At 37.4% G+C, this 22,926-nt stretch overlaps 1 protein-coding gene across 4 annotated transcripts in view; it reads right to left on the bottom strand.

Annotated features, from left to right (window-relative positions):
- The window catches only part of Wrn (WRN RecQ like helicase), a 101,152-nt gene that overhangs the window by 2,879 nt on the left and 75,347 nt on the right, over positions 1 to 22,926 (bottom strand). For all 4 annotated transcript variants that reach the window (XM_048456539.3, XM_048456538.3, XM_048456540.3 and 1 more), the window contains 6 exons: positions 14,908 to 14,983; positions 14,622 to 14,734; positions 12,589 to 12,703; positions 11,240 to 11,371; positions 8,815 to 8,977; positions 2,013 to 2,215 (listed from right to left, as the gene is read on the bottom strand). In XM_048456539.3, the coding sequence (XP_048312496.3) occupies positions 2,013 to 2,215; positions 8,815 to 8,977; positions 11,240 to 11,371; positions 12,589 to 12,703; positions 14,622 to 14,734; positions 14,908 to 14,983 (802 nt within the window). The remainder of the gene's footprint in view (positions 1 to 2,012; positions 2,216 to 8,814; positions 8,978 to 11,239; positions 11,372 to 12,588; positions 12,704 to 14,621; positions 14,735 to 14,907; positions 14,984 to 22,926) is intronic.

Below are 22,926 nucleotides of genomic sequence, written 5' to 3'. Positions count from 1 at the left end.
CAAGAGCTTCTACAGAAAACAATAAAAACAAAAACTCTAAAGGATGATGACTGTGATGCCCCGAGGAGGATGTATATACATGTGCACACAGAAAGTTTATTTAGCACATGAAAAAGAAAACAGGTACTGACATCCGTGGTGGCAGGAGGCCAGGAGACTGACTCAGTAATTGTTCAGCTCCTTGCAGTGGCCAAGAAGCAGCAAGCACTCAAAAACACTCACTGAATAAAGTCTTTGCTTCATAGAATAATTTAAGAATTTCCTGACGACTGTAGATCTCCTTCTCAGAAAAAGAACAAGTACACACATGCATACTGCTTTGCATATGATTTTAGTGTCTCATCTACCAAAATCCTTAGGACCTGGTTAAAAGTCCCTTAAAAAAACATTTAATAACATAAAAGGAATGTTTTGTGCCACACCACCCACACATGATAAATCAAACAAAAATTACTACTTGAAGTAGGGAGTGCTCTACAAGCCTACAATGGTACAAATATGAGCACGAAGCTGAGTCTTAGTCTTAAGGCAGAAATCATGCTAATAAGAACACTACTCAGAATTTAGCCAAGTTAATTTACTTACTGGAAGTATTTGAAGGCTTCTGTAATACGGCAGCTTTGTTTAAGTTAAATGTGCATAGTGTATAACTTACACCATTTTAAGAATGATAACTTTATATGCTTTATCAATTACTTGCTATAGTTTATTCTGCTTTCTGTCTTTAAAAGGTTTCAAAATATTCACAGTTAAAGGAAAAAATTAGGAAAAGAAATTGTATACTGAAATTTCATATTGAATATTAAGATATTAACATCTTATAATTAAGAAAACAAGATAATACACAATGCTAACTAAAGTAAAGAATTTTAAAAGACCAGTGTAATTTTTTTTAAAGTATCAGCTCCCTTTATTTTGACACTATTGAGAAGAGTGAGAGCCCAGTGCTGGAAACCCTACAAAGATTACCGCAGTGCTAAAGCGTGGAGTCTCGTTTCTATCTCAATTTTAACTACAAGCCACCACTGCAAGCTTGCCATGGAGAACTGAAACACTTAGTGAGTTATTAAAAGCTCAGCAATTACTATCACTACATCACACCTGCAAATGTATAGTTGTTGGGACCATTTGGAGTCCTGGCCTCCAGCTGCTCTTCCCTGCTAGAGAGCTTTACTTTCCTTCTGATCTGAGTTACTGAAAGCTGTGTCAAAGTTGTTTACCAGCTCTGCTTCACGAGCACGTGTTGCCTTGGCCTTGAGGATCAGAGGATAAGGTTTTCACCTGTTGGCCCACCTGACTGTTGGGTATATAAGCCTCCATGGTGCTATTGAATAAAGGGCTTCTTACCAGTGACTAGAGGTCTGTGTCTCTGTCTCTCTGTCTGTGTGTGTTTGTGTATTTCAACCTCCAGCCCCTTGCCCAGAGCTCGGGAACTGTATGGTAGCACACAGAGCGCAGCAGGCGTTGTGCGCTGCATATAGTCACCCCAGAGAATGATTCTTCTCTGGTACCATCTGCCATATAGCACAGACATCATTTTTTAATATCATCTAAAATAACAGTGAATGTGGACTTTTTCTAACTATGCAAAAGACCCCCGTGTTATGCTCATGACCGTAACTATCAACATGCAGAGTACAATCTTCACACCAGAGTACACGGATGGCAGCTCAGCCAGCGGGAAGCATTTATAGTCAAGTTTGTCTTCACGTCCATAAACCACATACGAAGCCATGCTACACAAAGCTAACTCCATTAACTACATCTCTGGAATGAGGTTTATTGTCTCCAGATCACAAAGACAATACAGGTAAAATTTAAGCTGTGATTCTGAACAATAAATTATACTTGCTTTACTATCTTTTAAAAACAGCTTTTCTCACATCGTATTTTGAAAAGCAAAGGGAATAGCACACACAGATTTATATATTACAACAGATCAAAATGTATCCACTGAGCATGCAAGGTGAACAAGGTGACACTTTGTAAACATGTAAATGTGTAATAAATACCTTGGCGTCAGTGACCACGTCCTTGCTTTTCTTAACGCTCACACTGCTCTCTTCAGAGCTGGGCAAACACCTCTTCCTGCTGGGGTCACAGGAAGGCTGGCTTCCGCTGTCAGCACTCTCAAGGATCTCAATCACCATGTGGATAAGGTACGTGTCAATGTTCTCAGGAACTAACATTCTAATGAGTTTAACTTTATACATATCTGGAAAAGATAAGAAAACCAAACCAACAAAAGTTAAGCAGAATGTTTAGAAAACTACAGGTGAAAATGATGAAACACTATATGGGAGGGAAGAATATTGCGCAAGAAAATTTCTGTCTTTCACATGGTAACAGCGTTAAGGAAAATGGGGTAACCTTCTGGATCCTCCTCATGACTCCATCCAAACTTAGCTCAAGGACAGGTCAATATTAAGGATTCTGTAAGCAGTCTTTCGTAGGCTCCCTGAGAGTAACAACAACCACGCGCAGACCTTCGTTAAAGGAAACTGTGCTTCAATTTCCAAATGTTGATTACAAATTTATTTCCCTTAAAAATGTATTCTTGGGCCTGGAGAGATACTCAGCAGGCAAGAGCACACCCTCTGACAGAGGACCCAAGTTCGCTTTCCAGCACTCACATCCAGAGTTAACAACCACCTGTAGCTCTAGCTGCAGGGAATCTGATACTCTCTGCAGAGACATGCACATGGGCACACACACACAAACAATAAATTAGTTCTTTTAAAAATTACTCTTGCCGGGCGTGGTGGCGCACATCTTTAATTCCAGCACTCAGGAGGCAGAGGCAGGTGGATCTATGTGAATTTAAGGCCAGCCTGGTCTACAGGGTGAGTTCCAGGACAACCAAGGCTGTTACAGAGAGAAACCCTGTCTCAAAAAACAAAACAAAACATTCTTAAAATATAAGTAATTGACACTTGTAAATAATATCCTAGGATAATTACATCAACAATATATAGCATAACAAACCACACCATTTACATAAAATGCTTATCCTAGGTGAATTTCCCAGGAGACTATGTTCACCACATTGCTTTAATGAAGAATTGGAGATGTGCAGTGCTCAAGGTCAACACTGCTATATATACAGAACAGAACACCCCGTGACAGAGCCCTGACACAGGATTTTGCTTCAAGGAGCTTGCATGTGTTGTGGCAACACGATTAACGCGTGTTGTATCAGTCATTCACATGTGTGCACCATGGAGGGCCGACTACAGATGACGGAGGACTCTCGCTGGAGCACCCTTTCCTTTCCACGCCATAGTCATCGTCACTGTCAACCACCAGTGAATTAAGCAACCTAGAACCTATGTATTCATCCACTTTATAAAATACATCAAGCATTCCTGACACTTAATTCAACTTTGTGATCAGAAGCCAAATATTTTTTAATGATACCTTGAAAACATGAATTTAAAATATTGATATTTTCAAGTTTTTTTTTTTTTTTCTTTTCTCCCAAAGACTGTGACTTGCTACTCAAGGACTCATCCAAAATGGCAATTTTTTCTTAAGGCACAGATAAAAATTATATACACCTAACAAAAAGTAGTGAGGTTGGCTACTTATATAAATTACAGGTTTAGAATGTAAGACTTGTGTTAGGCATAGTCGTAGAAAGGACTATGCACTAAATATGTACTGAGATTAATGAGTTTATCCTATGAACCCAATTACAATCGTATTCCTGGGGTCAATGCACCATTCTAATGATCACGAAACCCACCAGCTCTACTGCCGCGGGTGAGCACTCTGCTCTCTGCATGTAGCTGGCTCGACTGTGAGCACCCCGTCTTCAATTTTTCTTTAAAACTATGTTCTGATGAACATCATAGTACATGTATTTTTTCCATATCTCTGGGCTGCTGGAGGTGGGGTTGCTGGTTCGCAGGTTAGATACACTGTGGTTTGATCACTTTTTTTTTTTTTTTTTTTTTTTGATGCTGCTATTTTCTCATCTAGCTCAGGCTGGCCATGAACTCACTGTGTAGATATTAAAGACCTTGAGCTACCAATGCTCTTTAGTTCCATTTCTTGGGCTCTGGGATTGTACACATGAACCAGCACACTGGCTAAGTATTTCTAATTAAACGTTAGCATCAGAAGGCATGTTATAAATATAATTGCATGCCTGAAAAGGCTTAGTAGAGAAAAAACTGTAAAAAAGCTTGCTAAGAACTTTAGATTAATTGAACATTGAAATTATATTTTAGTATACAGGACAGACTAAACTGTTATGAAAAATAATTGTATCCATTCTGTTTTTAATGTAGATATTGGAAAATTAAGCTGTCCTTGTAGTTAGCATTATATTTCTATTGGGTAATGCTGTTCTGGAGAAATCACTGAATTTTCCCACATTTCAATCAATTAATACAACAATACTATATTATATTCATTTTCTTCTGTGAGTTATTAACATTAGATAATGAAAATACACATCCTTAATTTTATGGTGGAAGTAGAGTATTCAAACTATTTTTTAGAAAATCATAAAGCTATTGAACTATAATGTTATACTAAGATTATTTTAAAATAAACTTACTTCATTTTTGAATAAAATTAACTTCTAAAATTAAAAAATGTTTAAAAAGATTATAGTACACAAACATTTGCTTCTAGGTTAACCACCAACAGTGATATTATGTAGAGGGTCTGTATGGATCTAGACATCAGTGCTATGTCACACACTTGTGCATGCTCTATCTTTAAGATATGACTTTCCTGAAGTCAGCCTGCACTTCGGCTTGTCACTTGCAGTTTCGAATCTACCGACTTCCACTTCACAGCACGAGCTGTGCTCCTTCAGTGCTTTAAAAGAGATCATGTTACCCCTTAGTGGAAGGTCCCTTAGAAGCTACCCTTAATTTTCCAGTTCCATGCACATAAAGAATGGGAGAGATTATTCTGAGTATTATCTAGGTACCTCATTAAATAACTGACTTAATTTATAAGTATAGTTAAAATACTCAGTGTAAAAAAAAAGAAGTTTAAAATTATAGACATATAGACAAATTAACAAAAATCACAGAATTATAAAAACACAAAGTTACAGAATGAAAATCTAGATGGGAAACAAGAGTGCACAAAAATAATATTTCAATTCACAGTTACTCTGTTTTTGAGTTAATATTATATTATATTATAAAAATACAGAAAAAAATCAGTTTAGGATTGTGCACAATTTAAATTTCAAACAAGCTTGTTCATTAAAATAATGAATTTTTCTAAGTCAAACACACTATCTAAACAAAATTTTATTCTATTAAAAAAAAGCAAAACTTCTCATATGGAGCATGCCATTTACATTTTTATCTTTTTAACAGAAATTTACACATCATTTTAATAATAAAGACTTTTAAGAAAAGCAAAAAAAATAATGAATTCGTTTAAAAAGTTATCAAGTTGGCTCTCCTTACACATATGCACACTGAGAATATTAAATGAACTCAGTAGATTCTGTGTCTATGGTGTGTGTGTGTGTGTGTGTGTGTGTGATGCGCTCGCGAGTGTGCATGTGTGCACATGAACAACAATAATGAAAGAAGAGGTCCTGAATTTGAGATGGGATGGAGGAAATGGCAATGAATTGCACGGGGGGGGGGGAGTGGAAGTGATGCAAATACAGTATTTGTATATGAAATTCTCAAAGATAAAAATTGATTTAAATATTAATTATCTAACACCAGAAATTGATATTACTAAGCTCAGACTATAGAGGACACTAGTTATGGCAGACAATATTTAAAGACATTAGAAAATATATAAAGGAAATAAAATTAATTCACTTTAGTCAAACAGGAGACTTAATAAACCTGAATCTTAATAAAAATTGCAAGTTACATTTTATTTTGATAACTTTTGAATTAATTTTAAGTTATTTGGTAGTATGACTTAAAATGGCATAGTAAAAATTAAAACTTGGCGAATCATCAATCCTATACATGACACTAAAACTACTTTTGCAACTCCCTAAGTCCCCAACAGGCCGCAAAACCGCTTGGGAGTGCAAAAGAGAAAAAGATTTCTACTCTTGCTTCTTAGTCAAAAGTTCTATAACTTTATAATCACATAACTTACCAGCAACTTAACTCTTTACCACCGCCAAATCAGACAGTTTCTTAGATACACAGCAATGAGTTGAGGTTAGAACAGCCCTGTTGTTGTTATTCAAGAATATTGCTCAATTATTTAGTATATAAATATGCAAAAGACCACTATAGTTTGTAGAATTCTCAAACTCACACGCTTCTATAAAATACAATTTATCATTGTTACCTATTGGCTCTTTTAAAAAGTCACAGGTTCCATATCCTGGTTTCACCAACCACGGACTGGGTATGGTGATACATGCCTACAGTCCCAGCCCTCAGAAGACTTAGTCAGGAGGATGTGAGTTCAAGGTCAGCCTAGATTACACAGCAAGACCTTGTCTCAAAACAAACAAAAACCAGCAACTGTACTAAACATGCACACACATTCTCCTTACTATTTCTCAAACAATACATTGCAACTGACAAGACATTTAATAGTGCAATAGCTACATATTATATATAATATAATGTGATTTAAAGTATACAGAATACGTGTTACATGCATGTTGAATGTTACTATAGAAGAGTCTTGGACATCTACAGACTTTTATATCCCTGTAGAGACAATCAATACTGAAGAGTGATTATGTGATTTTTGAAATCTTCCTTTATATACACTTACTTATTAACTTCATATATATTTTTCAAGATCTATTTGTATTTTATGTGTATGACTGCTTTGCCTGAATGTATGTATTGCACTATGTGTGTGCACAATGCCTGCATAGGTCAGAGCAGGGCATCATATCCCCTGGAACTGGAGTTACAGACATTTGAGATCACCATGTGGATGCTGAGAACCCAACCTGGGTCCTCGGCAAACGCAGCAAGTGCTCTTATCCACAGTCATCTCTCGCGCTCCAACTTCATAGATTCTTAATTAACTATCAAAAAGATGAAATATAAAAGTAATGAGACTTAAAGGACATTTTTAGAATGTTCTTAGATATTATCATTTACTTCGATCACCACCATCCTTCACTAATGCCACGATTCACTATTTACCATGCCTCAAGGCTCTCTGTCTGGTAGCCCATGTATTTCTCACACTTCTGTAAAAGATAAAAATAGTATTCTTTTCTGTTTCATACATGAAAAAACTGAGTCCTGAGGTTTGGGTCACGACCATGAACTGTCAGAGGTAAGACTGACTCACTAGTGTGTCACTGCCAAAGCCTTTGCATCTACCTGTCTAGGCTAACACCATCCGTCAGTCCATGGTTTCGGGAAGGCAGCCAATCAGCAGCAAACATGATTGCCAATATTTTATTTTTTGTAAAAAAAAAAAAAAAAAAAAAAAAAAAAAGCTACATAACACTGCCCAAACATGTTATCAAAATGTGCCTGAGTCCCAAGAGACAATGTATTTCTAGCAGAAATCCCAGTCCTTAGCTTTCCCGAAAACAATGTGTCATTTTGCAGTGGACAGGATTGATATCACCTTACTGTAATCCTGCATGGCAAACGCTGGTCTCCTCCCTCTGCCTTCATGTCTAACAGACTGGCTACCAGTGTCAGGAAGTCATTACTTTCTCTTAGGATGACTCACAACTGAGTTACCTTAGACATTTTACCACAAAGTCTATATCTGGCCCTTGGGTCTTAAAATTTACAAACTGAAATTTAACCTTAGCAGATCTATATTGACCAAGTTCCAAAAATAGCAATTCATTAACAAGTATTAGACTTACATGTCTAGACGTGCTTTCTCTATACACAGATATGTACAGAAAATCAAATTATAGCTAGACTATATTTGAGAAAGACTCTCACTAAGCAATTCTGTTGCTTTATCACTTTACAAATCCTTGGGGTGAGGGACACAACTCGAGTTGTCTCCACATGAGAAAGAATTTCAAGGAATAAAAAGTAAGAATTTATCAGCTTTGCAGGTAAGTTTTGTTTGCTTGTTTCTAGGATGACCACTACTCTAGTCTAACAGACATAAAATCTAGAAATCAGATGTATTAACATTCTGACCATATATTCGTGAATTTAAGAGGAAAATTCTCTAATGTGCCTTAACTTTACTTCTGTAATAAAAATGCATCACTTCTTAAATATCTCTGCAAGGCAAGTAGGGGACTGAGCTCCGTGGTACAGCTGAGGTTCCTCAGCGGGACTAGAACAAATGCTTTTTTACTTGATATGGATGCTTTGCCTGCATGTATGTCTATGCAACATATGTGTGCCTGGTCCCAACAGAGGTCAGAAGGGGGTTCAGATCCTCCGGAACTGGAGTTACATGTGGTTGTGGATCACCATGTGGGTGCTAGAATCAAACCTCCATCTTCTGGAAGAGCAGCACTCTTAACTGGCAAGCTGCCTATCAAGTGTGGCCAAGACTCCACAGAGCTTGTGTCAGGGACTGATGCCACTGACGGCTGGTTACAGAGAGAAACCAATGGCAGACATTTGGGAAAATGAGAGTCGCTCAGCTGCTGGAAAGGAACACAAGGAAAATGTAGTAAAAACATGCCTGATTTGGACATGATGGGAAGATTATAATCTGAAAAGAAATTTGCAGTATACTTCCTGTTGAGGAATAATTCTTTTTTTCCTAAAATAAAAAAGCTACCAAAGTAAAGTTTCACCACAGCAAAGGGTGAGGGCTGTTAGTAAGAAACTCTGAGAAATCACTTGTTTACTTCCTCTGAGTTGACTTGGGTCATTAGGCTGCAGAAAGGGCTGCGCTCATCACCTGAGTTGATGGGAGGGTTTCGGATAACATCAGTAATAATCTTCTGAACCTCTGGGGTCAGGCCAGCTCGCTCCATATCCAGGGGATAGCCAGCTTTCGCTGCCTGGGCTAAGTGCATGCCAATTGCTGTGAGAGGCAGAAGCCTATTCTCGGCTATGCTGTGCTGCGGGGAAATAGCAAAAGAACCAGTGAGTTAGAACTTCTTCCGCATCTCACGGAAAGAAACTATCTTCAGGCAGCAACTATTCACCGAGAAATAAGCAGTGGACAAAATTTTCATTTTAAGTATTTCTTTAAAACTACTATACATAGATCACCACAGATTCTACTCTGTATACCGATTAAAACAAAATCAACCAACTTTAGCCAAAAATTCAATCCCCCACCTTCCCGCTGTATTCACAAAGCTGATGGTGCTGGCCATCGGCCACTTTATGATAAGTTTGATAACTGTTTCAGTCCTTTGAAAACATAGAAAGCTGTACTGTAATGCTCTAGAGATTGGACAAGGTGCTTTGGCTACATGAATTTCCAAGAAGACAACCCCTCAGTGCTCAGCGATGGTGCAAGACTGCAGAAACTCTCTTTAGAAGGGTACTGAGAAGACTTCAGTGTTTTAAATAGGCTCTGTTCATAAAGCAATAGCTATAATTTAATAAGAATGCTTGTTCACCCTTATCATACTACTAAACTTAAGATAATAATGATCAATTTTGGAAAATGATTCTATAAAGATTTTGAAACATATGTGGTTCCAAATACACTTAAAATTTGTATTAGCTAAAAATGTTTCTTTAAACAAAAAGCATTGGTACTCAATTATGCTAACAGTCATGATATTTCTTTCACTACATTTACAAAGTCTGTATTTAGACTGTATGTGTGAATGTTTATTCATTCACAGAGCAAACCATCTAGGGCACTATTTTCATCCTTCACAAGTAGGTGTTGAATTGCTTTCATTAAATTTCCACTATCTCCATTAAAAAGTATGTTCCATGTGTGTATAATATCGGGGTTATTTGATACTAGGCATCAAATTACCTCCAACTAATTGTATTATTGCTCATCACTAATTAGTCCTCAGATGCATTTAATTTTGTGGTTAACTAGCAAGACCCTCTTAAGACTCCAGGGAGGTATAGATAATCAACAATCATTTTTCAAAATCAAACACTTCATAATACCATAAGACATAAATAAAAGATATTTCATTCATCACATAATTAATCATAAAATGTAATATATTTTATATATTATTACTGAGTACCAGAATATACTTTATTCACAAAATCTGGGGCCCATTCCAAACTTTCTTGGCAACTATATTCAGTTACTGTATATTCATGGTCAAATCATACATATACAGTATATTCAACAAGTACACAATAACATTTATGTAAGATTCAACTTAAATTCCTATGAACCATGTATTTTATTTAAAAAGTAGCTAATGGAATCTTGGTTTCTTGGCTAGTGGTTTTTCTAATTTTAAGTGAGGAACTTGACTACCTTGATATTCTACGTCAAGGCCTGTGCATCCTTCTTTCTATCCGACCATAAGATAAATAAAGTGTGTCCTGATGCATGGCAGACAGGAAAAGCAGGCCCTGACCCACATGAGCTGCTGCAAATCAGTTAAATATCAGAGAGGTCAAGGATGCAGGGCAGGGGTCTCATACTGCCCTGTTCTAGTGGCATACTCTCCATCTTACAGAATAAAAACTCAAGAGCCATAAAGACTATGTTAGAACAAGGAAGAAATATTAACTATGATCATTTTTCACAGTAATAAGATTGTAAAAAGAGTGGCCAACATAGTTGTGGAGGAAAAAATGGAGTAATGCATGCTGGAAGACACAGAATGGAAAACAACTTCTTAGAAAGTTATTTTCGGATCTCTGAATATCTTTCAAAAACAGTGTGCACATCACGCTTTCACAGCTTTGTGCTTTGTTTCTGTCTAACTTAGAGGATTTATTTTCTCTGGCAGTGCTTGGATAGAGCCCAGGGGCTCCCACATGGTGGTAAGTAAAGGCGCAAGAGACTGAAGCCTACAGACATTCACAATACAAAACTTCTCATATTTCACAGTTAATGATATAAAGAATGATGTATCTATATTGGGTATGATTTGGTCATATTTTAGTTTCATGTTTCTTATAATATATACACTGATAGTTTTAAACTGGTTATAAATGCTTCTGCAGCACTTGCTCTGAGCTACTGCTGTGTTCTCCCTAACTGTGAGACAGTCTCTGTTAAAATAACCGTGGTCACACAAGACTAGATGCTGTTACCTGACAGAGACAGAAAATCAAAGATGAGACTCATTGGATGCCAAGAAGTAGCAAACCCCAAGTCCCAGCTTCAATACTAAACGGCTGAGCAAACACAAGTGTAAACTCACTGAAGGCACACTTACCAAGGACATTTTATTCTCCTGGAATAAAGCGTACGTAACAGCCACAGACTGGGAGAGTGAGCTTTCTCCATTTTTCACTTCCTGACTTTTCTTCTGGTCCTCTTGAGGTTTTGTAGTCGAAAAGAGGTCTGTCTACAGGATTTCAGATGCAGCACAAATAATAACAATAGCATGACAGATGTAATAATACCATCAGTCATCATAATGATCAACATTTGTCTGTGAGGCATTACAGGAACACAACACAAAATCTCTAAATAACGAAGTTTCCATGGGTAATGCAAAAAGGTGTTGAACTTTTTACATGTCGATTTAAAAGGTTAAATAAGCTAAAAAGCATGCAACAAACCTTCTCATTTCCTCTTTGGCTCATAAGAAAGAATATGTAAGAGCTATATAATGTTCTAATTAATATCTCTAAATTAATTCCCTAATCCTCTGGAAATGAACACTGAACAGAATGAATATACAAGTTTGCATGCTATAATCACACAATGGGCAGACACACACGCATCATAGGAAAAGATACCCTCACTATACTGGTATATGTATATAACTGGTGTGGGAGGTCCTTCTGCCTATGTATTGATTTTATTGGTTAATGAATAAAGAAAACTGGCTTGACCTATAGCATGGAAGGAGGAAGGCAGAGTTGGAGAGCAGCCATGGAGCCGTCAGAGATAGATGCTGGGAACTTTACCTGGTAAGCCACACACACGTGGTGATACACAGATTAATAGAAATGGGTTAAATTAATATGTAAGAGTTACCTAATAAGAAGCTAGAACTAATGGGCCAAGCAGTGATTTAAATAATATGATTTCTGTGTGATTATTTTGGGTCTAAGCTAGCCAGGCAGCCAGGATGAACGAGTGGTCTCCCTCCAACATATAACTATATATGTATATATTTATGTATATCCATATACATGCACTTATGCTCAAACATTAAATAATTAGTTGTAAAACATACATCCCAACTAGAGCTCTGGCCTTTAAGTTCCATATGAAACCTTAGACAGAGGGCTGGACAGATGGCTTGGTGGGTAAGAGCATGCGCTGTTCTTTAGAGGACTTGAGTTTTATTTCGAGCACCAAATCAGATGGATCCTCACACACACACACACAATTAAAAATAATAAAATGTTTAAAAGATATATTTTAAAAACCCTCTTAGATATAGTTTCTCATGAACTATCCAGAAGAACATGTTACTATAACCACTGACATAAAACAGCCTGAGCTCACTTTCTACGTGTCCAGGTAGAAACGCACATAAAGGAGAAAGTGTTGCTTCTGACATGGTCAAAAGTGTTTGCTCTAAAAGCTGCTGTAACTCGAGGGTTTTACCTGAACACTGTTCACTTGACAGAAATGTTTGATGACTTCCAACAGAGGGGCCAAGAGAGCAGCTTTGCCTTCGGAGACCCCATCGATCTGTTTCACATTTTCAACAGTAGTTGGTCTGTTGTTTACAAAAGAGGAAGGAAGAACTGTGAAGAAGTCACTGAGACAGAATCACTCCAAGAATACAGCTGATGCTCAGTCTCACACAGTACTCGATAACTGTATACATTTCTGCAATCAAAACCAGAGCTTTCTACAGATGGTCATGCCACATAACCCCTTTCTTCACCTATAGATCTGCTATATAAACAATCAACAAATGAAAGCACCACTTCACTTCTAGCATCACAAAAACTCAGTGCAGGTATTAAGTAGTGAACAAGCCATTATTAGAAACAAATAAGCTAAAACCCAGTTTCCACTTGGTTACCATATTACTCTCAGAAATGAAAACCATGAGGCTCTGAATGGGGACAGTAAGAAAGGCTAAGAAACTCAGAAGAAAGTCTCATTCATATTTCTTCCCTGTGAAATGTCTCTGGTAACAGCAAACTGGCTCACCAGGCCTTTAACTCAATGCGCTTGAGTCTTTGTTTCTTGAGTTACAGGTCTGCTTTAAGTCCATGCTGCTAATTAGAACATTTACATACTAAATGTCCTTATTATTCTATAATCTCTATGCTGTACCTTTAAACCTAAACAATACCCTTAGAATCATAGAGATCATTTTTTTCAGCTATGTCCAGTATATCAAAGACTACATGATGTCTCCTTCCTAAAATCCACCAATGATTATTCTTGCCCCATAAGTACCACCTCTGCAGAGTAAAGAATCATCTTAGAATCTGTATTTATTTACTTAACAAAATACTAACATGTGAGTTACTGTGTGTTATCATTAGAACATCCTGCATTAAAGTTATTCCTATTAAGTGAAATTTAAGAACAGAAACAATCTTATTTATTTATTTATTATGTATACAATGTTCTGCCTGCACATATGCCTGCACACCAGAAGAGGGCACCAGATCTCATTATAGATGGTTGTGAGCTACCATGTGGTTGCTGAAAACTGAACTCAGGACCTCTGGAAGAACAGCCAGTGCTCTTAACTTCTGAGCCATTTCTCCAGCCACAGAAACAAATTTTTTAAAGGAACCGATAGACAATACTTTGGAAATAAGTTCTAACTTATTTAGAACTAGCTGAACCCCTTGTGTTTCTTGCTAGGTGATATCAAAGTCACAATGAGGTAGGAAATTGGTAATCTTAGTCACAGAGTTTAAGTTCTGATGTGTGATATATGTTTACAACTAATTATACAGAAAAGTAAATGAAGCAGCCTTCACCATAGAAGTACCTTTAACAGTCACCTGAAAGGCCCTGATAATTCAAGGGAGAGGAATTGGCTGATTAACACAATGGGAGACACCATGGAGGAAACAACAATTCAGCCAGACCTTGAAGAACTGTGAGGTAGAAACAACACACATGAAGGGAAAGGAAGGGGACACTGCCTAGAAACAGTAAGCAATTCAGGTCACAGAAACCATTCCAGATTCTGTACTGAAATGAAAAAGCAGTTTTAAGTCAACAAATAGAAGGACTTGAATTCGAAGCCCAGGAAGTCAAGATCATGTAATTAATTTGTTATTAGCATATCAGATGTGAGGGAGTGGTCAGGAGAGGGGCTTCGGTGGTAAAGCAAGTCTGGGAAGGCCTGGATAGCAGAATACAAGGAAAGGCTATGGCATTAGGAACATCACAGTATAACTAAAAACTTGGAAATATAGAAAGAAGAAGGGTTCGGGTGACCACTGGGTACAGAGGGTGAGTTGTGACAGATTTGGTTTTATAAATATTGAATATGATTTACTCACATGGAGACAAGGAACTAAAGGCACCTAAGATCAGGGCAGCAGCATGGGGCATGTGACAGTCACATCGCAGGCTTAAGTCATGGTCATACTGTTACCTAGCAATAATACCTTTTAGAAATATATTATATGAGAGAGATTGAGACATAAACAGTTTACCTCATTTTGGCCATATCTAGTAGAATCTTGTTTGTTGCCAGAATAGCCGGAGGCACATCCATTTTATTAGCATGTTTCTGTCTCGCTTCTACCAACTTGGCATATAATACAGTCTAGAAAGAAACAAAGAAACAAAGGGGCTTTTAAAAATGCGGTAAGAAAGAAGTTGCCTTTACTTTTAGAATTCCAGGCACCACTTTCTTCCTTAAGAGGAGACCAGCGGATGCCCAGCCTAGATTGCTGGCCACCCACTCCTGAGTTAGTCACCATGTCAGAGAAGTCTTACCCTTGTGTCCAGCTCTTGGGCTGAAATGATGGGTTGTGAGGAGCTGTAAGATTTTCCTGGTGATTGCGTCCCAACACTAAAATATTTAAAAGAAAATGAATATACTTTTCTTCTTCCCTCATTTACTTTTTATTCCATACATCAAATAAGAATCTTTCTAAAACTAACATTTATTCTTCACAATATAAGTAAGACAATTTGTGCTTCAATTGCAACAGCCTCAACTTTCAGCCTTTTGGATGAAATAATGCACGATAATGCTACAGTTGAAAGTGTCTCTTAGTTCTTTCACAGCAGCTCAAGGGAAGCATCTACCAGTCTTCCTTTGCAACCATGCACTGTTTATCCACAGAGAAGAAAATGCTTTTTAATCAATGGGAAAATAGTCTGTTCTTGCTGTGAAATCACTGACGCTGGTTAGCAAGCAACGACAGCAAAGAATTAATAGTTATTAAGATTTTTTTTCAAAATCAAACAAGCAAATATATGAAAAAGATACAATTTTGTTTTGAATTTTCAAAAGCTGTAGAGAATGTATGAAATTATCAGAAAGGAAATGTACTAGGAGGCAAACCAGATATCTCATGAGAAGAACTTTTCACTCATAGGCTAATTACAAATAAGAAAAGCTGTAAAAATGAAATTGTATTAGATAGACTTCTATAAATGATGTCAGATTTTAAGTTCCTACTTCTTGAAAATAAGAAACTAAATGTATTTAGGATTCTAGAAACGTTTGTAAATTTCTTTTTTCCAAGAATTCATAAATTACAGTATAAAGTAAGAATTCATTCCCACATTTATCAGATCCTATTGCACCTGACATTTATCAAATCGACTTGCACCTAACAAAACATAGGCAACCCAAAGAGATATTGAATTAATTAAGAAAATTATAACTGTTCTTTTATTTGCATTATTTTCTTTATTGTGTACACGTGCACACGTACTACCGTGCATGCACATAGGTTTGAAGAGAGCATGGGGAGCCAGTTCCCTCTCCACTTCTGTGGTCATCAGGAACCAAGCTCAGGACATCAGGCTTGTATGTCACGCCTTATCCCTCGGTCATCTCATTGGCCCACTTCAACTTTTACCTTGGTTTTCATCGAATCTTCAAAAGGACAGGCTATTAGCATAGTGACTTTTAGTAAACCAAAATTCTACTATCCTATTTTTTTGAAAATTTCTGAGTGACATCATTAACAGAAGTGTAGACAGAAAAGGTTCAATAAAAATGTGCTATAAAAGGCAGCACAACTGAAGCTCTAATAACCTCTGTGATGGTGACTGGGAACTTGACAGGATCTAGAGCTACGTGGGAGACAAGCCTTTGGGTATTCACTTAGAGACTAGGTTAAGTGGAGTGGGAAGATCCACTGGAATATGGGGGCACCATCCAATGGACTGGGATCCCAGACTATATAAAGAAAGGAAGGGAGGGAGGGAGAAAGAAACGGAATATGAACATTCATTTCCCCTGCTATCTGACTACAGGTCAGATCAACTGCCCTAGGGTCTACTACCATGAGTTTCCCACACGATAGAGGATATCCTCAAAATGAGCCCCAACATAAACTCTGACTTCCCTAAGTTGCTGTTGTTAGGTATTTTGTCCCAGAAATATGGAAAATAATGAACGCAATCTTCTATCAAAGAAAATCCCAGGAGCAGGTAGAGTCACTGCTAAATTCTACAAAATCTAAAACAAACAAACATCAAAGCTTTGTTTTATACAATATAAAGAGAAATAACACTACCAAACTCATTTTATGATGCTAACATGACCCTACCATGTAGGATAAAAGACAAGGGTGTGTGTATGTGTATACATATGTTTGTGCACACACACACAGAGAGAATGGCAAAGAGAGAGAAAGAAACACACAGGGATAGAAAGACACACAGAGACAGAGACAGGACAGAGAGGCAGAGACTGAGAGAGTCTGTGAATTGAGTATAAATACAAAAATAAACTTGCAAACAAATTTCAAGAATACACAAGGTCGGGGCTGGAGAGATGGCTCAGTGGTTAAGAGCATTGCCTGCTCTTCCAAAGGTCCTGAGTTCAATTCCCAGCAACCACATGGTGGCTCACAACCATCCGTAATGAGGTCTGGCGCCTTCTTCTGGCCTGCAGGCATATACAGAGACAGAAAGAATATTGTATACATAATAAATAAATAAATATTTTTTAAAAAAAAGAATACACAAGGTCATATACCAGGGTTACATTTCAGGGCTACAATGATGGTCCAATATATGCAAAACAGAATATATAAAGACACAAGGATGCTCTTCAGGACACATGATCATCCTGATGTATACAGAAAAAGCCACCAACAGCCCATCATGAAAAAAGCCCTGAAGAAATAACAAATAGAAGGAACATACCTCAACATAATGAAGGCTACACACTGTAAACCTAATGTCAACATTATAATAAATGAGGAAAAATTAACAGATTTCCTCTAGAATCAGGAAAGAGACAAAGTTCCTACTTTCTTCATTCTTATTCAATATAGTGCTGAAAGGCTAAGTTAGATAAGAGAAAGAAACAAAGGGATACAAATAGGAAAGAAAAAAATTATGATACGATCCTATTCTTAAGAGACCCTAATAATTCTACCAGAGAACTCTCAAACCTGATAAACACTTTTTCAACAATGAAGTATGTTGTGAAATGAACACACTAAAGCCATTACCTTCCCTACACCTCAAATAAAGAACTTAATTAAGAAGCTGGGGGTAGGAGGGCCTCACTCACAGTTGCTCAAAGGCTAGGAATAAACCTACCAAAGAAGTAAAAGCCTTCTGCAACTTTAAACTTTGAAGAAAAATGTTGAAGACATTAGAAAATGGAAACATCTGCAATATACACAGAATGGCAAAATATGGTGACAATAGCTAAATTACAGAAACACCTAAGATTCAACATAATCTCCATCAAAATTCAAAATATGCTCTTCATAGAAAGAGAAAAATCATAAAATTCAGAGAGCAGCACAAATAACTCCAAATAGCAGAAGGCAAATTGGAGACATTACAATAACTTATCTCAAATTATACTACACAGGTACAGTAAAAAACAAAACAAAATCAAAGAGGGCACTGACACAAAAGTAGACACAGGGACCAAGGAAATAGAGTGGCAGAGATAAAATCACAGCTGTAGGTATTTGATTTTTAATAAAGGCTTCGAAAATATACAGTAGAGAAAAACAACAAAGGATGCTAGAAAAAACAGATATAGGTAGATACAAATAAAGATTTAGATATGGAAAGAATGAAAATATGTCTGTATTTCTGACCCTGCACAATTTTTTTTTTCTGAGACAGGGTTTCTCTGTGCAGCAATCTTGGCTGTCCTGGAACTCACTTTGTAGACCAGGCTGGTCTCAAACTCACTGAGATCTGCCTGCCTCTGCCTCCCTCCCAAATACTGGGATTAAAGGGCACCTTTAATAGACGTAAAATTCTGAAATTGCTATAAGAAAATACTTTGAGGTAGAGACACAGGCAAAGACTCCACAGAGCAGGACACAACTACACATGAGGTAAAGCAAAGGGAGCAATTACCAATGTAAAAAGAAACCTGCAATTATTATATTTAACAGTGACTTACTATCTAGAATACATAAATAATTCTCAAAATAAAATACCAAAAATCCAAAAATCAATAGGGAAGTAAGCCAATGAACTGAAAAGACAGATCTCAAAGGGTTAAAATAGAAATGGCAAATAAATATTTAGAAAGAAATGTTCAACATCCTCAGCCATCAGAAAAAAAAACTGTTCTGATATATCATCTCACTCCAGCAGAATGGGCATCATCAAAGAAACAAACAACCAATGCAGACAAAGATGTGGGAATAAAGAAAGCCATATTCACTGCTTATGAGAACATAAATGCAGCCACTGTGGATATCAGTATGAATATTTCTCAAAAAAATAGAACTATCATATGATACAGCTTTGGGATATATACTCAAAGAACTCTAAATCATCATACTACAAAGACACCTGTCCATCCTTTTTCTTGGCTTCACTATTCACAAAAGCCAGCCTATGGAATCAAACTAGATGTCTATCAACATTGAACGGATAAAGAAAATGAGATACATGTATACAATGCAGTTTTATTCAGCTGTAAGGAATGCAATTATGACATTCACAGGACAATGGATAAAACTAGGGATGATTATGCTGAGCAAAATAAGCCAGACTTATCGTGATAAATGTGTTATTTACATTTTCTCTCATATGCAGATTGAGATCTCTCTCTCTCTGTCTCTGTGTGTGTGTGTGTGTGTGTGTGTGTGTGTGTGTGTAACAAAAGTAAGGCACTATGAGAACAGGGGCAAGGGTCTGAAAGATGAGGGGCAGTAAACAATGGGATCCAACTGTCAGGAAAGCAGGAAGAATCCTAGGGAAGATGAAGGGGTCTAGCAAGAAAGGAAGGAAGTATGGAAGAAGTGGAGCGGGTGAGAGAGGAAGTATGGAAGAAGTGGAGTGGGTAGAGGGAGGAGGCATGGAGGAAGTGGAGCAGGTAAAAAACAATGAAGTACACGATGCAGGTACAAAAATAACCTAAGAAAACTCATTTATTTGTATTCCAAACAAAACCTAATCTAAAAGTGTTGTGTATGATTATTACAAGCACACAAAGAAAAGGTCGAAGTGACTACAGAAAACCATCAGTTAAGAGCAGACACCTCGTCCTTCAAGTGCCACATTGTTAAAGAAGCAGGAATAATTTTACATGTGACTGTAACTGAGAGGCTGAGAGGTGATAGTGAACAATAGTTTTTAGAAATAAAAATCTGATTGCAAAACTCCAATCTTCCCTAAATGAGAGCAGATAAAAGGAAGCTGCAAGAAAGCAGACAGACAAAAGGGGGTTAAAGAGAAGAGAAATGAGTAAAACCTAAAGCCACCTCAAAAAAAAAACAGCACTATTATTATTATTTGGTTTTTTGAGACAGGGCTTCTCTATAGCTTTGGAGTCTGTCCTGAAACTTGCTGTGTAGACCAGGCTGGCCTCGAGCTCACAGAGATCTGCCTCCCGAGTAATGGGATTAAAGGTGTGCAACAACACCACCCAGAAAAAAAAAACAGAAAAAGAAAAACTAAAGAGAGACACTTATTAATATCAAGAAAGATACACCAGGCAGTGGTGGCATACGCCTTTAATCCCAGCACTCAGGAGGCAGAGGCAGGCAGATCTCTGTGAGTTTGAGGCCAGCCTGGTCTACAGAGCAAGTTCTGAGACAGCCAGAGCTACACATAGGAACCCTGTCTAGGAAAAAACAAAAAGATAAAAACAGTGTCAGTCAAAGTAACACAGTTTTAGTATTCTATTTGTAATATTTGTATGATTACAAAATTATAAAAAGAATAATGACAAATATTGTGTTTAAGGAACTGAGGAAAGAGAAACTCACCATAATAAAAAGTCAACCACCTATTATATAATCGATAAATTAAAACCTAGTGTTCAAAAGTGTGCCATTTAGAAAAGGGGTTGCAAACTCCAGAGAGATCAGTTAGAAGATTTGAGAATGATTGCTAGTATAGAAGAGTACAAATTTAGGGAGGGAGGGAGGGCATGGGCTGTTCTGCTTGTTATAAGCCTCAATTTATCAACTGACTTAATATGCACTATTTAATGAACACTTAACTGTATTATCACGTATTAATGGAGGCGCTGGGAAGAGAGCATAGCTGATGCTGGTCATGTAAGCATGATGATTGAGTTTGATCCTCAGAATCTACGCACTGTGAAGGCCATGCGTGGTGGTGTACTTTATTATCCTGGCACTGGGGAGATAGAGACAAGTGGGTCCCTGGAACTCACTAGCCAAACAAACAGCCTAGCCTACTTGATTAGCCACAGGCCAGAGAGAGAATTGAAAAAAACAAAGTGGATGGGTCCTAAGCAATGATACCCAAAGTTGTCCTCCAGCTTCAACATGAGCATGCACACATGTGAATTTTCCTCCCACAGGAACATGGAAAAACACACACACACACACACACACACACACACACACAGAGTTGTAGATATGTTACCTTTCTGCTTACTCTTGTATGCTAAGTCTATATTCTAAAATGATTTTCTGAACTATTCCATAGGTATCCCAAACTCAATATATCCCTAAACTCTTCTTTTTTAACCTTAATTCCTAAGTGTCTAAATCCCTTCAAACAATTTCTTATGCTGCCCACTGAAAAGAAAGACAACATTATCATCCAGTACTAAAAAACACCTTCAAGATCTCCCTTTCCTTAACTCACTGTCTTTTCAATCACAGAGTCCTAACACTCTATTTCCTGATTTACGAGACTATTGTTTTTCTTTCCTCTGTGCCCACCGCCACATTCCTCCTCTCTAGTACCATTGCCTCTTGTAAAAACACTGAAGTTAACTTCCCTGTTTGTGTTTTCACCACAATTCTGAGCTCTGTACAATCTATTCTTCACAGAAATGATCAAAAAATTATCACCCCAGGGATCACTACAAAAAAACCATTTATTTTACTTAGACTTAAAGGTAAAGAATAAAGATCAAGAGAAGAATATTTTACAGCATGTTAGGTTACACAAACTTAAAGCTCCAATGTCTGTAATTCATGTTTTCCAAAAACATAGCCCATTTATTGCCTTTTAAATTATCTATGACTGCTTTGATGGCAACTGCGAGGCAGAACCATTGCAAAGGAAGTTTTGACCTCAAAGCCTGACCCTTTACAGAACAGTCTGCAGCCCGTGTTCATATGTCACTGCTAGCTTACTGAAGACATGTCTTAGCTCTCAGCTGCCTTCAGATTGGCCTGAGTACTTAGCAGGACCTAGACATTCTGGCCTGTATTTACTTCTCCAGCTTCAGTTGACTGCTCTTACTTACTAAGGAATCTCTAAGCCACTGCTGAGCTGTGTAGTAATAACACACGTTTTTATATTTAACTAAGGTTTTGCCTGCGAGTATGTATGTATGTGCACCATGTGTGTGTCTAGTGCCCACAGAGGTTAGAAGAAGGCATCAGATTGCCTGCAACTGTATCTACCAACAGTTGCCAGCCACCATAGGGGTGCTGGGAACTGAACCCTGGTCCTCGCAAGAGCCACAGTGCTCTAAACCACTAGTCCACTCTCCAGTCCCATGGACTGTAGTTTTGTAGTTTTATGTGCCTTTCTCTGGACATCCCACTGGGGGAGTGTGGTAACAACACTGTAATTCCCTCTGAATCCTGGGGCCTCAAATGGTGCCTGCATTACAAAGCAGCCATGTGAAAACACAGTTAACACTTCAATGTAGAAATGCTTCATGATACTGGATGGACACTGTCATACATACTTCTCAAACTACCTAAATAAAACTTTAGTAATTGCATGTCAACAGTCAAACAAAAAAGAAATTGCTTATGATAAGGAAATTAATACTGTGATAGATGTTCTGTCAGATCCAAAGGAGTGTTATATAAATGATTGAAGATAGAAAGTGTGTGGGTCTTACAGCATGTTTACTTTAACCTCATATGAATATAAATACAGTTCATTTGACCTTTGTATATAATATAAGTCATGATACTTCTCTTATCTGGTTCTCAGACAGGATATTAGATTCTATACAGTTCCCATACTTCTATTATATCAGCAAGTCACACAGTATGATTAAAAGTATGAACGGCTGGGTTTGTAGCGCAGTGATGGAGGGCTTATCTAGAACAAGCAGGTCCTGGGCTCCTTCCCCAGCACGAGAAAACAACAAATTAAAACTACAATGGGCATTTTAGCTTTATTCTCTAACAATTTTTACATTTCCAGTCTTATTACTATAATACTTTTATTTGAAAATGGGTTGGGAATATGTATTCCCAAATACATAGTAAGAGTGTTTAAAAGCTAGAGGTGGGCAAATATAGATATGGGCCAGTAATGTCATTAGCAATATATTCACAAACAGGTTAATGGCCTGACCCTTGATATATTTGACTTCAGAATGAGAATAATTGTGGC

Source organism: Myodes glareolus, chromosome 23, assembly GCF_982192425.1.
Source record: "Myodes glareolus chromosome 23, mMyoGla1.1, whole genome shotgun sequence".
NCBI classification, from domain to species: Eukaryota; Metazoa; Chordata; class Mammalia; order Rodentia; family Cricetidae; genus Myodes; species Myodes glareolus.
The sequence above is the reverse complement of the archived record's forward strand: the minus strand, read 5'-3'. Positions and strand labels throughout refer to the sequence as shown.